The 17,347-nt window shown below is 43.1% G+C and overlaps 1 protein-coding gene across 2 annotated transcripts in view; it reads right to left on the reverse strand.

The window, feature by feature from the left end:
* The window catches only part of ASTN1 (astrotactin 1), a 323,018-nt gene that overhangs the window by 199,090 nt on the left and 106,581 nt on the right, over positions 1-17,347 (reverse strand). For both annotated transcript variants that reach the window (XM_024133669.1, XM_028488086.1), the window contains exon 2: positions 2,059-2,246. In XM_024133669.1, coding sequence (XP_023989437.1) covers positions 2,059-2,246 — 188 coding nt within the window. The remainder of the gene's footprint in view (positions 1-2,058; positions 2,247-17,347) is intronic.

A 17,347-nucleotide genomic window follows, 5' to 3' on the forward strand; every position in this document is an offset into this window, starting at 1 on the left:
CACTTTCCATTAATTCCTGCCCAAGGGGGCTCAACAAAAAGCATTAGCAATGTAGGGCTTCTTATAAGGGTTATTACGTTTTGAGGACACCATCTATTTCCTCAAATTCTTTGGCATCCTTGATCAGCCACCCATCCCCACAAATATGCGCACACATACACGTGCATACACACACACTTCTCTGGAGAATCTACTGGAGCACCTCATTCTGAGCATAGAAGATGGGGTCCTTGCTACACTGAAGATATCATGTAGCAACTAGGACAATCTCTGGACTGTCCTCCCACAGATACTCACACCACTTCCCAACCCCCACTAAACACACCTTTTGACACCTCGCCTGCCTTAACCTCTTACACTCAGGGTCTTTCTTTCAGACACAGCCACTCCCAATGTTAGTTCCTGGGAATCTCTTTACAGTTCTCTTTACCCTAAACATTTTTGTGGTGTTACAAAGACTGGACCTTTGAAATGGTCTTGGACCAGAAGAAAACAAAAACTATCCATCACAATGACCGCTTCCCACATTGATGGGGGGATATGGATAGCTGGTGGAAAGTCCACCATGGTACCCTTCTTTTCTATCAGACCACATGATAAAGACAAAAACAATGTGACCCCTGAAACTGTCACCCCAAGCGATGCCAGGGCTGATTCTGCAGGTCTGCCCGATCTCACCACAATCTGGAAACTACAAGCTACAATGAAGAAGACACACTTCCCTGAGAGAAGAAACAGTGGTCTTTGATTAAGGATGTACAAGTAACTCTAACCCTAATGTTATAAACCTCAATTAATTTGTAAATGTGAGGCACAGTAATCTGATTTACCTGCTCACTTTCTGGCATATCTGGACACTGAAGTTTTTCTATTTGCTATTCCCAACCACATAGTTTAAACAAAGTAGAGCATCTGTGCATACGCAGGTAATCTACCAAGTCAGTTATTCATGGAGACACTGGCTGAGGAAGAAATAGAAGGCATGCATTCTGAGATTTTATCAGAGATTTTATAGGGATATTTTCTATGCCAAATATTTAGATAATGAAGATTTTAATACATCTAAAATGTGCTCAGTTTTCCCCAATCTAATACACAAAACTAAACAGCACGTAGTGATGGTACCAGAGTAATGGATTAATTAAAGTTTAGATCAAGACCTCGTTTGGTTCTCTGTTGAACTTCCTAACAGTGAAAGGGCCCATCCCCTCCCATACATATAGTCCGCAGATCATCAGTCAAGTCTCAACCTACTTTCAAGCTACCCTAGGAGCAGGTGATGTACTGATTTTACTAATAAAAATACCAAGTGAATCAGGCATGTTCCATTTCTACTGGGAAATGCATTCATTTATTCCACAAATAATTATAATTAAGCATTAACTATGTGAATGCATTATTCTAGGTGCTGAAGATACACCAATGAGCAAAACAATACCAAACAAAACCCCTGCCTGCCACTGTAGCACTTACTTTCTAGTGAGATTCTGAAACAGAAGTTCCTAGAATTTTAGGAAAAATTCTCTAATTTTCAGAAGGGATATCGTAAAAGGGATGTTGATGGTGATGTTTCTGAGATGGGCTAGAGAGAAAGGCAAGTATCAATTGGCACACCCTTTATTGTAAGAGGAGAGAAAGCCAGGACTGATTTTCTCCCATTTGGGAGAAGAGGGCTCAGTAGCAGCAAGCAGCTTGGCAATTCAGTCCCTCAGCAAACATTTATGGAGACACTGTTGTAAGATATTCTGATCTAATTGAATAATTCCTTTCTAAGACAATCCACTACCCCCATCTGACACTGTCTCTGGTTTGTAGAAGTTACTCCCCGTCTAGGCATGTTCTTAGAACAGTTGGGTAATGGTGGTACAGAAATAACTGCAATTTTTACTTACATCACAGGTGGAGATATTTCCAATAAATGGGAAATGTACTTATTAATAAGATCAAGGATCAGACTGTGGAGTTGGGTCCTACAGAGCTATGTCTACGGCACCCAGACTCTTAATGTCAAGGAAATATAAGCCATAGCCTGAGAGGCTACAGTTGTGCTGCTTTTACCATGACTGAGATGTGGAGGATTCTCAGCTCCTCTTCTGCTGACTCATGCTGGGGTTCTTCGGTTGGGTCTTGTCCAGGGAGGCTCGGGGCACCATCTTGGTGGTGGATGTGAAAAAGTAAAGTGCCATTCTCCAGCCACTGCTGCCTCCAGCGCACCAGAGGGATGTCCTCCGTGTTCCCTGAGATCTCTAGAGGACAAACACCAAAGGCACAGGTCAGAATTCCAACTGGACCAGTCCAAATCTCCTTTCCATCTCCTTCCTAGACAGTGGTACCAATTAGCCAGTGTCAGATGAAGACGACAAAGGGTTTCTAACTATAGTGAAGTCAGGCTTACTGCTGCTCCAAATCTCAAGAAAGGGAAGAGGCCCTGAGAAGAGAATTATCCCCCCATCAGTCTTTGCACCATCAACTAGTGGCCCAGCCTCTCACCCACTGAGAAAAATACAAAGGTAAAAATTCAAGTTCTTCCCCATATTTCTATGATCAACAGCATCCTTTACTTAGCACAGTTTGAATACCCTGATGACCTCTTGAGGTAAATAGAAGATTCTTTGCCTCTTGTAAATTTGAAAGTGTGAGTTCCCTAGAAATTACTCTGAGACACCAGTGAATCTGCCAAGGAGAGAGTTGGTAATTACTGTGCAGGGAACTGGCACTTATAGAAGAGTCCTGGGAGGTTACTGCAGAGCCACTGGAGCTGGCAGGTTATTTCTAAAACCACCATCATTTGCTGCATAGTCCACTGGAGGTGTCTGATACTTGCTTTGGCAGGTAAAGTAATGTTTTAATTCCCTTTAATTTTTCTCTTCATTTCTGCAGAGCAAAGGTGGTATACATGAGAGGGCTGTGAAGAAGCAGGCCCTTACCACAGACATAAGCACTCACCTGCTTTCAGAGCTCTAGACCCAGGCACTGAAATATCATCAGCAAATAAATAACAATATACCAAAACCTACTATGTACTTCATACCGTAGGTGTTAAGCGGTGCTGCAGAAGTATACTGTTATGTGTCCCTTTCTCTAATATTCCTAAGCAATATCAGATCAAAACTTTGAGACATCCCACACAGAAAGAACCTGATTAATCCAGCTTTCTTGAGCTTCATTTGGCCCTAAGACCATTTTTTCCTTAACAACTATTATCATCCTCGGAAACTAATATTCTGCTGAACATACTTTGGCAAAGCATTGCTTTGTAAAATTTCTTTTTTTTTTGAAAGGCATGGCTTCTTTTCCCAAAATTTATCACCTTTGACTAAACAATTCAATACACATAAAGAAGATATAGTAAGATCCACTTAGAATAGTATTCTCATCAAGTTACCACAATCATAAAGAGGAAAGCAATTTTAAATATTTATAGAGTTTATAAATATCTTTCATTCTTTGTGGGAGTGTACAAATGATGTTCTGCTGTATTTATTTACTTATATAGTTATTCATTAATTTATTTAACAGACACACGTTGGGCATGTATTATGTACGCACCAGGCACTGTTCTAGACACTAAGAGACTAATCTAAATGAGGCTCTCAACATGTTCTCCAAAGCCACCCACTGTGAATGAATGTGTAAAGTGTTACACCACATGCATAAAAGTTTTGTGGAAACAGAAGAAGGAAGGAGTAATCTAGCTTGGGTAGAGGGTGGAAGATGGGAGGAAAGTAGCATTGCCAGAAGAAGAAGATACTATAGTTTTGGGCCTTGAAGTGTGAGTGGACTTCCTATAATAGATAGAGAAGTGGGGAATGGACATTCAGACATTGATAGGAGAATACAGAGGAGGAGGAGGAAGATGAAGAATATTCGCTGGTCCTCTCAGGGAAGGTCAGTGAGAAGGATTCATGAGCCACAGGTCATCAGCCTATGATGACTCCCTAGCTCATCCTACCATCCTACCTCTCCTCCAGGGAGGAGAATAAACTTTGGAGAGTGCAGGAGGATGAGGGTGCAGCAAAAACTAGGTGCTGAGAGTCCCCTTCATTCTTAGCCTCTCTCCCTAATTGCCTGAAGAACTTAGTCATCCTGTTGGGTTGGTAAGCTGTCCATGCTCTGGAAGTGACCGCACAAGCATCTGGGAAGCTGCGGGGAACAGAGGGTATGCAAAAGGGTCCCCTGCAGCCTGGTCCTGGTTTTCCCCAGGCACAGCTCCATTTGTTAAGTGAGGCAGTGACAAAAGCTTCCCAAGTTCATCTTTCCTCTACGGGGTCTTTACAGATTTCCAGGTGAACAGAAACCCTTCGGCGCACCTCCAAGGGTGCCTGCATAGACCCGCGGCTGCCGCGTGACACTTCATCACAAGTCCTGCAATCACAAACCCCACTCAACAGCACTCAATCTTTCTAACCACTCATCAAGCCTCCACATCAAGGCACTGGGAAGATTCTTCCTGGGAAACACACCCTTCTCTCCCAAGTCCATTTCCTGACATTACAGTAGAAACCAAATTCCATCCCCTTCTCATCACAGACATAAAAATCACAAGCAGCGACAGCTCCTAATAGAGCACCTAATGGCACATTTAAATCACCTAGAGCAACACACGTCCAGCCTCTTGCCTGCAGCTGCTCTATTCCACACATGTCAGGTCCCACTTTAGCCCTTCCTGTAACTATTCAAGAGGAATCCAGCACCTCATACCTCTAAAGCACTCAACAAACTGGCTTTTTATTTCCCAGGAGAGCCTCATCAAGGAGGTTAGGCTCATTACCCCTGTTTTAACTGTGGAAGCAGAGACAAGTAAATACCCAGACCAAAGTCACCCCAGCCTGACACAGAACAGGGACTAAGACAGATGAATGAATTTCTATCAGATCCCCTCCACCTCCAACACAGGCATCAGACAACATGACCTTCGAACATGAATAAAGAGAGGAAGCAATTGAGTTGAAAGCCCATGGGGTCTTTCAGGAATTTTTGTGCCACAGTATTTAAATTTTTTACACAAAGTCTTAGTATTCCATGAGTTCTTTTAGAACTGAAATATAATTCACATACCATAAAATTCACCCTTTCAATATATACAATTCAGTGGTTTTTAGTATATTCGCAAAGTTGTGCAACCATCACCATTCTAATTCCAGAACCTTTTAATCAGCCCGAGAAGAAACCCTGTACCCACTGGCGGCCAAGACTGTTTTTGAGAAGGAAGGACTCCTGCTCCAAGGTTCTAGGAGTGACGGTACCAAGGAAAGAACGGGTGCAGTGGGGGTATGGGGAGGTGGGCTGAGAGCACAGAATCTCTAGCCTTGGTTTCCAGCCCAGCCCTCTGAACCTATCTATGGGTTATTCATGCCAAATTCCTTTGGAAAATGATATCCTGATTCTGCCCAGACCAGAATCATGATAGAGGTGAAAAGGTGAAGGAAGGAGGGTGCCATACCTGCCAGTGAAGGTGCCTGTCACTTTTTAGATTGAAGATAATTACAGAATGATAGTTTCCTCCTTGGCTTTTTTCCCCTCTTCTGGCAAGATCTGACACAGGAGAGCTAAAATGCTAAACTAGAAACTTACTTACTTATGCTCTATCTGGCCTGGGTCAACCAATGAAAAATCACACAGGGCACAGTAAATGTCTTGTGAATTTCATCGCAGTGGGGCTGAGATCAGAGCTTGGAACATCAGTGTAATCACGTTGGTCTGGATGTCAGCAGAATAGCTCAAGAAGAATAAATGCTCAGAAATTGCTTTACCAATGCAAGCCTGACCGCAAGCCTGACCTGGGACTCCCAAGGAGCAAATATGGGAGGTGATCAGATAAGTTACTTTAGTCCAAGGCCTCCTGAGGGCTGTGGATGAGGCTCAAACAGAGCCTTTGCCAGTGTACTGAATAAAACAAGTGCCAACAGGAGCCTGCACAGTCATCTCAATATACCACAGGTGGCATGAGCACCACAGCCATCATCACACTGTGGAGCTGAGATCTCCAGAAAGGTAAGGCTGCCCTTACTTTTAGCATTCCATTTGTCCCATTCTTACCCTCTGTTAACCTCACAGATCTCAGCACCTGCAAAATTCTGGAATGCCCGAAATTTACAGGAACCAGGGTGCCATTCATTCTTTTTTTTTTTTAATATGTTTTTTTCCCTTGTAATGAGAACTCTTTTCTAAAACAGTTATTTATTTATTTATTTTATATTTGGTTGCGTCAGGTCTTAGTTGCGGCACACGGGATCGTCTTTGCTGCAGCGTGCAGGCTCTTTGTTGCAGTGTGCTGGCTTCTCTCTAGTTGTGTCATGCAGGCTCCAGACCATGTGGGCTCTGTAGTTGCAGCACACAGGCTCTCTAGTTGTGGCTCGCATGCTCAGTAGTTGTGGCGCGGGCTTAGCTGCCCCGCCGCATGTGGGATCTTAGTTCCCCAACCAGGGATCGAACCTGCATCCCCTGCATTGGAAGGTGGATTCTTAACCACTGGACCACCAAGGAAGTCCCAGCCGTTTATTCTTGAATACACAAAGATCCTTGGAGCACACTCTATTTGCCACATTTAGCAAGTTGTGCTACATGGTTTCTATTCTCAAGGAGCTTTTGGTCTAGTAAGAAACTGAAGACAGAGACATGAATAAGTACGCTAAACCGTAATAGCAGTGCTGGGTGAGAGGGTGGTACTTGGCTGGGCATATAGCCTTGGAAAGGGATAAAATGGGAAGAAATGTTGGGGGGCAATTCGAGATGAAGAGAACAGTGTGTATAAGTGTGTAAAGGAACAGCAGGATGATGCATGTTTGCAGAGTTGCGGGAGGTCTGGTTATGCTGCAGAGTGAGGGTATGGAGAGGAGTAGTAGAGGACTGGGCTGAAAATCCAGATTGGTGTCAGCTGTAAAAGTTGTGAATGCCAGTTTTAAGGAGTTCAGAGCTAATGGAAAGTCATCCACGGTTTTATTAAGCAGAGGAAATGAATAAAGCCATGAGTAGAAAGATGAAGAAGACCCAGAAAGAGCAGCAGGCAGACTAGACTCAATCACAGTCCCAATGTAACTCTGATCCTATATTCTGCAGGGACCACAATACTAAACTGGAACTCAGGAGACCTCGGTCTAGAGTAACCTTGAATGGGATGCCTGGCTTTGAATTTTCTCATGTGTATACGGAGGAGCTGTATTGATGAATTTTAAGATCCTTTTGTAACTTGCCATCCCACAATTCTAAGTCCAAAGGGTCTGCTTCATGTGACCACCTAGAAAGGCAATGATTTCAATGTACCAAGCAGTGTCAAATCCTCGCTCCAGTCTAACCTGCACTCTACCTCTTCCCTCCCTCTGAGCACAGAGTGGACAGGTTAGAGATGATTCGATTAGAGTCTTTAGAGGCCAGGCCCATCTTCAGACTGGACCTCAGGCTGGTGAGAAAGGTTCTTATTCATGCTGATACAGATATGTGGATTCTAAGAAAGAAACCTTGGAACTTCTGGACGCAATAGAGAACCAAGAAGATGGGACCTTGGGCAGGGAAAGTCACAATGCAGAATAACCTGGGATGGGGAAAGGCAGAGAGAAGGAGAGTGAGATGAAATCACTTTTAAGTTGGCCTTAGTCATTGTTCTGTTAGCTTGTGTGCTGTGAGCTTGCAGCACTGTCTTTTTGTGGGGTTAGCTTAGGACACCCAAAACTTGCTACAAAAATCCCTGGTCCTTCTTTAGGCAACCCCGCATGCTGAGAGTCCCTGAACTGACCTGCTAAGACACATCGTATCAGAATCAGAATTTCCCCAAAGGACAACTTCACTGAGGACCAGATACATGATGTCTTCTTTCAAAGAATCTGGCAATTTAAAGTCAAATGTGGATTTGAACTAGGGAAATTCTCAAAGATCCTTTAATTCATTGAAGAACTTAGAGTAGCTTAGGTTAGTCCTGGCATTCTGGGCCCCTTTCCCACTCCTGGCAAGGCTGAGTTTCAAGCTAAATTCAGTTGTGTAGTAATGAGGTGGCCCAGATGTTGAGGTCAAGTCAGAAGGAAGCATTAACTTGTCAATTCTTAGCCTCATGTTGAGGGCACCTGATGAACTGACCCTGCAGTCTATCAAGATTGAGGGTGTCACCCCCTGATGGCCATTGCTGACTATTAGAAGACCCTGCTTACATCAGGATTTTCAAACTCACTGTTAATCTTAAAAACCCTTCCTCCAAACCAAATCTAATATGGCTTCTGAGGGAGTTCCCCAGAGCAGAGTTAGAAAAGAACTGGATCAATTGGAAGACAAATAAAATGCACAACCATGAAATTCCCTGCCATTAGGGGACTGGAGGGGGAATGTCTATGGGTTATTAGTTTTGCTTGGTTGTTTTTTCAATTCTATTAAGTGTGGTATTGTGAAAAGCCTCATATTCTTTATGAAATAATTACAAGGGAAAGGGAACATCTCTAAAAATAGAATCTAGCCACCCATCCACCCTATGCTATCTCAGCTGTCATTCTGAGTTTCCCTGTGTGACGAGGATTAAGCACAGAACTTTAGTAGTGATAAGCTAATTATTCCAAACTAAGAATAACAAATGGGTCTTGTCCATCAGTGACTATCATTAAGGTACTCCCTTTTCTTCCATTCTTTTTTACCCCCCCATCCCCATTTCAGAGTTTGAAAGATATTGATGGTAGGTCTAGTTTCCCACATGGTCTCATTATGGTCTTCCAACTAAAACTATTAACAGTGGCATTAATCTTCAACACCTTTGTAAGAAAATAACCTGCTTAAGTCAGGGGTTAATAACAGCAGAGGATCACTAATTATCCTGTAAATCTTTACTCTGGTATCAAACGTGACCCAAGTCTTTAATGTCTCTGGAACAGCAGCCTCTAAAGACCCCAACTTGTTCCATAAACATAATGAAAGCAGTGCATTAGTGTCCTGGCCATCTGTGAAGAAAGATGAGGGACAGATGAAAATCAGACAAAGGAGAGGGATGCAGAGAGAAAGGACAAAGTCGGCACAAGTGAGGACAGGAAACCAGCCAGAGAAACAAGGTCCCATAGGTTGAACTGGCTGGGCCTCCACACCTCTTGTCATCTGGTAGGGAGTTCTGGTGATGCAATCCCACATCACAGTGATAGCCACATAAAATAAGGTGCCCTGCGGAGCCCGAAGTCCACCAGCTCACCAATGGCTTGCCTGAAGTTTGCACCTATGTAGGCGTGGCTAAGTTAACAACCAAATGGGAGATAGTACAGCTAGAGGTAATTCTTTTGTGAAGATGTTCAGAACCCAACTGGAAATGGAACTCTCTTTGTGCTTCTTCTGTTAAACTCACAGTCGGCCGTGGAGCTGCTACTTATCACCTCACTCTCACTCCTCTGCCCCACCACACACAACTATGTGAGCAAAAGCTTTATGGCCAAAATGGCTTAAGGTGTCAAGAATCTCTCGCCCAACAGAAGAACAGGATGTTCCTTTTCCAAGTAATTCAAACCTTTTTTGACTGTCTAAGATTTGGAATAGAAATTTCCACTTGTGACCAGAAGAAGGATAACTGAATTCCTATTTCCTCTGCTTGGTGACATTTGTTCTCAACGGCAAAAGGAAGAGAGCCTCGGGCTTCCCTGGTGGCGCAGTGGTTGAGAGTTCGCCTGCCGATGCAGGGGACGCGGGTTCGTGCCCTGGTCCGGGAAGATCCCACATGCCACAGAGCAGCTGGGCCCGTGAGCCATGGCCGCTGAGCCTGCGCGTCTGGAGCCTGTGCTCTGCAACGGGAGAGGCCGCAGCACTGAGAGGCCCGAGTACCTCAAAAAAAAAAAAAAAAAAGGAAGAGAGCCTCAAATCATTAATGATCCAATGATAAGAAACGGAATGGCAGGTTAAATAGAGCTTTGGTTTGGGGTGGGAGGGCAGGAGAATGAGGCTGCTCTAATTTCCCTGGAGGCCACTCTTCTCATCTTCAAATGATGGGACTCGAAGGTCTCTAAGAACCACTCACCCTGCTCTAACCATGGTATTCAGTGACACCGGCTCTAGTTAGACTCCAAATCAGGTACAGTCTAAGTTTCTGCATGCCAATTGGATAAAAATCTCTGGAAGTTTTTTTCCAAATCAGACTTTCCTCTTGGACTTTGGGATGCTTCCAGTTTAGTCCAGCCTGCCAACTTATAGATTGGCTGTATTGCAACTCATGAGAGCCACCTATGGAAACTCCAATCAGCGGTCCCCAATAAGAGAGAATCATCTCGCTTATACATGTCTGCAAAGGGTCTCCGATGAGTTTTTACTTTATGTGTTTATGTGAACAAGGTAGTCTAAATAAGAAAATTTCACCTGATTTCTTTCTGCATCCCCACAAATATCCCTCTATAGAGCTATATTCTAAAAATCAGAAATGTCAGCTTCCTTTAAAGCTGCTTACCCACCCACTTCTGTTTTCTGAAGAGGTTTACAATGGACTGAAATAAACTGATACCAAAAGCAGGAGTGATGAGAGAAAGAAATAACGACTCGTATAGTCCATAGTATGTTGTCTCAGGTGGTGGCGGGGGAGGGGCAGTGGAAAGCGGAGGGTGGTTTTGTAAATCAGACTTGATGAAAAGCAGCGAAGCATTCTATGGATGCTGCTGGAAGTAGGTCACTCTGTGCTGGCATGAATAGCAATCGAGCAACTCTGCGCACATTCTATTTACCTAGCCATGGAGATGAAAACATTCCTGTGGGGTGAAAATGCAGCCAAAACGTTCTGACACAACCAGAGAGATGAGGAGACGTTCAAATGGCTTATGATTTTATCCAAAATGGTTTGCTTGTTCCTATAACAGTTTTTCTCTGGATCTTTTCAAACCTCTGCAAAGAGTTTATCCACATGATACTCATTAAAGTCTCATTTGAAAGGGAAAAAAAGCCCAAAGCTCTTTGAAAAAGGCAGGGTTATCTGAGCTACAGATGTACGAAGAAGATTTTTAAACGTATCTAATTCTATTCTCCACTGCCATCTGACTGACCTTTGTAAATTCAGATAACAGCACACACTTAACAAAATCTGACATCAAGTAAGATGTGTAAGAGTAAAGTTAAAATATGTATTTACGGATCATTTCATACATTGTAATGAGAATAAGTCATTTTGAAGCCTGCGGTTTCACAATTGAAATTCTGATTTGAGCTTTGCAAGTCCTTGGGGGCCACTTCCCTGTAGTGTGGCGTTGGAAGCAATATGGACACGTGAGTTTGGGAAAACCAGGACACTGGTTGTAGGGTGATTGCAAGGAAATTGCCTAGTAGATCCAGTGAGAGCTCTGTTCATTCCGAGTCCTCTCTTGTACTCTAGTCTTTTATTAACAAAGAGTTTCGTATTTGCTATAATTCTCTGATCTCGAACAGTGAGGTCCCCTCACCGGTTCTCATCTTATAAAATGGATGGGAAAAGAAAATGATAATGACAAAGTATCAACTATAAATGACTTACAAAAGGAGACTATCCCACTGCTTGCCCTAAACTGTCTTGATTCATCTCCATTTCTAATTAGTTCTCATCCACTTGTATTTCTGTTCTTATCATCTACGATGCAACTCAACAGTAATGATGTACATATTATGTGCTGGCCTCTGCTAGGAAGCCCTTTCAACATTCATGAACTAACTTAATCTTTAATGACCCTTTAAGGTGGGTATTTATATTTCCATTTTACAAATAAGGAGCTCCAGAAAAGTCAAACTACTTGACCTAGCTCACCCAGTAAGTAAATACTAGAATTAGGGGAAAAAAATTCCTAGCTGTTTCGGCTTCAAGGTTATTGTTCTTTTCCACTATTTCAATTCCCATTCTCTCATTTTGCACATCTCAACCCCAGGATAACAGAAGTAAAGTGCTTAGCAATATCTGGCATACAATGAATACCAATCAACATCAATATCATTGTCATTATTAACACTGTGGTTTTTGTTGTCATTATTAATATCACTCACATAAATTCCAAAATTGAGCAATAATCTTTGACAGAGTTAAGCAAAGGGTAATTTTAACTGTCACAAGCTGCTTAAAAGTCTACCTAAGTCCAGGAACCAATAAGAATCAATTCACTTCCAATGAGGAACCTGGCCAAGTCATACCTGTATATCTCTCTAATGCTCCTTAACAAATTGAACATTTCTTAGATACCTCTGATGAAACCCCACTTAAACTATCTTTGCTTTAAGATCTGGCCACAGGGGCTTTCATAGATGATGCCATGCTGTCCGTGTTCATTCAAGGCTGGCATGCAAGGCCAACTCGGCTGAGCTTGCTATAAGGCACTTAGCAAGATACTCAGTAAATAAAATGGGCAGGTCATCCCAGATCGACATGGGACTGGCTGACACCGAGCAGGATCCTCTGGGGCTCCTGGGCACAAAATCCTTTCTGTGTCCCCCATTTCTTGATTATAGGAAATAGGCTTCATTCATCCTCCATGACCTTCCCTGAGTTCCAACTAGCAGGTTCAAACAGTTGCTAATTAGGGAAGGGAGAGGATGCGAAGACAAAGGAACAGTCAAAAGAAACAATAGTGCAGCCTTGGGGCAGGGGCCCGGTTGCCCCTCAAAGGATACACAGAACAATACCTTTAAGCTGTTTTGCAGGTAGTAGAAGCCCCACCAGGTGGGAAAAGGTAATGATATGCTGCCCACAAGCACCTAGACCCCAGACCAGTTGGAACCAGAAGGTTGATGATGCTGGCTCCCACTTACCTCACCACCAACCAATCAGAAGAATGTCCACAAGCTGATCATGCCCTCGTTGAACCATTACTATAAAACCTCTCACAACCACCTCCACGTGAGGACACACAGTTTTGAGGACATTAGCCCACTGTGACCCCCTTTGTCTGGCAAAGCAATGAAGCTATTCTTTTCTACTTTACCCCAAACTCTGTCTCAGAGCATTAATTTGGTGTTGGGGTACAGAGGCCAGATTTGGCTTCACGATGACTGTGTTATTTTAATGGTGTTAAAATAACAGCTGAGCTTCCTTCAAGGGTAAACTGAGTCCTTTTCTGCAGATTAATTTGTATAAGTGCTTGTTATCATAAACACCTAGAGGTGCCACTCAAATGGAACCTTCCATTCTCATCTTCCCCCTGGCGGACAAAGCTTTCTGTCCCATTCCTACAGACCTGTGAGCTCACCTCGCTGACCATGAGCTCTGCCTTCTTGCACACACGTAGGCGGGGAGCCCAAAGCTGGGTGGCCAGTCATCTGTCTAGGCTCTCCTCTCTAAACCACTTTCTCCTACAGGAAACGAGCGTCAGAGTAGCTTCTAAAGCCTCTTCTCATACTAAAATTCTCTGGTTTTATTTTTTACCTTCCTAAGATCTGCAATTACCCTAGTGGGGGCTGAACCTTAAGTTCCTACAAAGTGAAGCTGGGAAGTGGTAATAATCTGTGTCTCTGTTGTGTTATTCGGCCTGAGAAATGGGAGTGGGAGGGAATTCTACAGACTGGAGCACACGGAAAATTCCTATTCTAATCACTGTGTTTCAACTTACAAAGACCTTTCTTATGAGGCCCCTTCTCTTTTCATTCATCAGTCCTCTGTGGTAGGTTTTACAGAATTAGGATGGAAGGCCAAAGAGGGTAACTGATGATCTCAAGGATTAGAGCTAAAGTGATGGAGATAATAAGGATCAAATCCAGCCTTCTTACTCCTAGCACAGTGCGCCTACCAACCTGTGCTGACTACCAAAGCAATGTTTATTTATACTGAGAACACATGAAGCACAGTGGTGCTTGCATGTCAGCTTAATGAATTAGATATACAGAAGATATGTATCAATAGTAAACACTGTCAGCAGTTTGAAGTTTGGGCTTATAGACCTGGGAGTGAAATTGAGTTATTAACCAATTCACACTAGTGTACAAATCACATGACAATCTGATGTGATTTCCCTGTGACAGACTCCCCCAGAGGATCAGATCTGCTTCTTACTAGATTCCAGCTACTGGTCTGAAGACTCTCTTGGGCCCATTTCTGCAGGCTATTGTGTAAATGCTCCTTTCAAAAGAGGTCAAGATGAACTCTAAGTGACCTGCCAGACAGATATCTCCATGGAAAATATTAATCTAGCCATCTAGTCTATCTTAATTCTAAAGCCCTCCCTCCTCTACAGGCCTTCCACACAAAACACCCATTATGGAGCTGGCAGTGAGGAGTGGGAGCCATGCATTCTTCACGAAGGATGTATTTGAGAAAACAGGTCTGCCATTTTGCATTGGTCAGTAGCACCACTCTTCACGCCTCCTGCATTCCTCCGGCTCCTCTCTGCGCTGGGCCCTGCTCTGCAATGTGTGTCTGAATCTCTGTATTCAGATAATCATATGCACTTCATAGTGCCAAGGATGTTTTCCTCTTTTTCTCATCTCTGTTATGAGTTTACATTTATGCTTTGCACAGGCCAAGTTTAGTGTTTATAAAGTTCTCAGTGTTGTTATGATCAGGCTGAATTTGACAAGATAAAGTAGGACAACTGATAATTATTACTATTTTTCAAAACAATAAAAGCTAACTTTTACTGAGCACTAACTATGTGGTAGGTAATGGGCTAAACGCATACATTCTCATTAAGCTACTTGACGGCTCATAAGGTAGGTACTATTATTATCCACAGATTAGGAAAATGAAGCACAAAGAGGTTAGATAACTGATTATATGACTTTGGCATTGTGACCCTAGAAAAGGAACACACTCTTCCTGAAGCCTCACCCTTTCCACTTGCCACTTAGTGAGAGATAGGTCCAGTGTGGGATCATCAACATGCAGGCCAACAAATCAACTTCAACTATTGCCCCCCTTGACTACTGTGGTAGTACGAGATAAATGAGGCAGTGTCCTTGGTATCACTGACCATGGTGGTGAGAATGGGGAGTGGTGATGCATGAACTGGGACCTGATAACCTGTCTATAGTTCTCTTTTTTTTTTTTGACCTTGGTCAAATCAGGAGTGGAAAGCATTACCTGGGTGCATGAACATCAGTCCCTAAACACAGACTGTCTATTAACCCAATATACAATATGGCTAATTCTTATGAAGTATGTACAACAGGACAGGTGCTACCTAAGGACTTTTGAATATATTAACTCATTTCATCTTCACAGTCATTATGAGTTGGATAACAATCTCCTGTAAGAGGGCTGAGGTATACAGAAAGGTTATGTAACTTGCCTAGCATCACACATTTAGCAAGTGGAGAAGACTGGGTTCAAACAGGAGGTCTAGCTCCAGATTCTGGGTTCTGAAACACTGTACTTTCCTGCCTCTTCCCTATGAAACACCCTAATATACAGTCCCTGTTATAAAACTAATTTCTAATCAACCTACTTGCTCACTATGTGTTCTTTGCCCCTTTTCTCTTGGTTTTCTGCCCTAGCCTTGTTACTATTCTCATATCTTAATGGACATTACATTTCTTCTGGAGTTTAATTTTTAATTTTCAGTAGCTCTCCACACATATTTCCACTGCAAGGTGACCTCCCATGGTTAGTTCTCTTCCTTAGCTGATCCTAGCATACCCTACCAGCACCAAAGATCAGGAAATTAACAGGTGGCACTGACATTTCCATTCTCTACTTAGTAGCACTCGCCCATTAATTAGAGGGTCTAGCTAAAGCAATATTAGTGGAGTTTTGCAGAAAGAAAAAAAGTGCTGGGTTTTCTGCTTCTGTTTCTGCAAGAACACACTGTAAAGGAATACAGCTATGTTTCATGATCAAGCCATTATACTGTGAATACAAGTGATGGTAACTGGAAGATTAGACTTAAGTCAGGACACAAAGACAGGAACTTAGGGACAGCTAATAGCTTCTCCACCTAGCTCTCAGACTATGGCCAGAAAGGCACAGAGCTGGAAGGCAATTCTGTGGCAGGGGCATATATCCTCTCTGACATCAGCCGTAAAGCTGATCTCAGCTCCTTAGCAATTATGTCTTTTTCATTCATGAAATTTTCAGTATCTTTTTTGTTTTGTTTATGGCATCTATATTTTCTGATTGTACCACACACTGGAAAATAAGTTCTCTATGAATAATACCTTCTCAGTTAAGTGGAACTTCCTTTCATTTGCCCTACACTCACCTTCTTTGGGTTTCAGATAGAGCTTTGAGTCCTAGCAGTTGAGTATTTGGTGAACAGGGTCATATATACTTTATGTGATAAATATGGGCACATTCTTCTCTCAGACTCATTCATATTTCTTTCATTCTTATTTGGCTGTTGTGTCTAGCACGTGTCAGGTTTTTTATTCTTCCTTCATACAACCACACGCACTTCCTGCGGACCATTACAGCTGCCTTTCTGTGCACTTTCTCTGGGTTCATTAAATGCATTCTCTGGAGGGGGGTAATGCAGCATAGCTGAAATAGGAAGGATTCTAATATCAGAAAACATAAGTCTGAGACAACGGTCCTGCACCTGCAATCGAAATGCCCCAGTTTCTCGATCTTTCAAAAAATGGAAATACAAATATCTACCTCACAGGGCCATAAGAGTGAAAATGCACATGGGAATGCTTTGAAATATGAGAAATAAGAGTTGTAGTTATTATTAATATTATGACCATTAAAGATTAGCAACAAGAATAACTTCTTTTATTCCTGGTAAAAAATCAATGTGGGGCTTCCCTGGTGGCGCAGTGGTTGAGAGTCCGCCTGCCGATGCAGGGGGCCCGGGTTCGTGCCCCGGTCCGGGAATATCCCACATGCCGCGGAGCGGCTGGGCCCGTGAGCCATGGCCGCTGAGCCTACGCGTCCGGAGCCTGTGCTCCGCGACGGGAGAGGCCCCAACCGTGAGAGGCCCGCGTACGGAAAAAAAAACAAAACAAAACAAAAAAATCAATGTGATTCTACTTAAGTGTAGAGTGCTGTTGTGTTTCCCATGCCCTTCATGATGCCATTCGTTCCTATTTTTCAGCCAGGGTAGCATATCGGGTCAATGTTTTCAGAGAATGATTTTAATGAACTCTAGGTTATTTTCCTGAATGATTAATGAAATGACAGAGAGCCTTTTATTTTATATTTTATAACTATAGCTAGAGCCTATATCTGGGAGAACATTACCTTGAAGTTGATGACATGAAAATCACCACCCTCTTTTCTGTCCTCTACATAGATTCTACTGCTCTTCTTGCAGTTTGTCTCCATCAATTTGACTTCCTGGTATATAAAGTTAGTATCATCTAAACCATGTATGAAGACTTTTTTTTTTTTTTTTTTTGCGGTACGCAGGCCTCTCACTGTTGTGGCCTCTCCCGTCGCGGAGCGCAGCCTTCGGCCGCGCCGGCTCAGTGGCCATGGCTCACGGGCCCAGCCGCTCCGCGGCATGTGGGATCCTCCTGGACCGGG

Source organism: Physeter macrocephalus, chromosome 4 (assembly GCF_002837175.3).
Source record: "Physeter macrocephalus isolate SW-GA chromosome 4, ASM283717v5, whole genome shotgun sequence".
Taxonomy (NCBI): Eukaryota; Metazoa; Chordata; class Mammalia; order Artiodactyla; family Physeteridae; genus Physeter; species Physeter macrocephalus.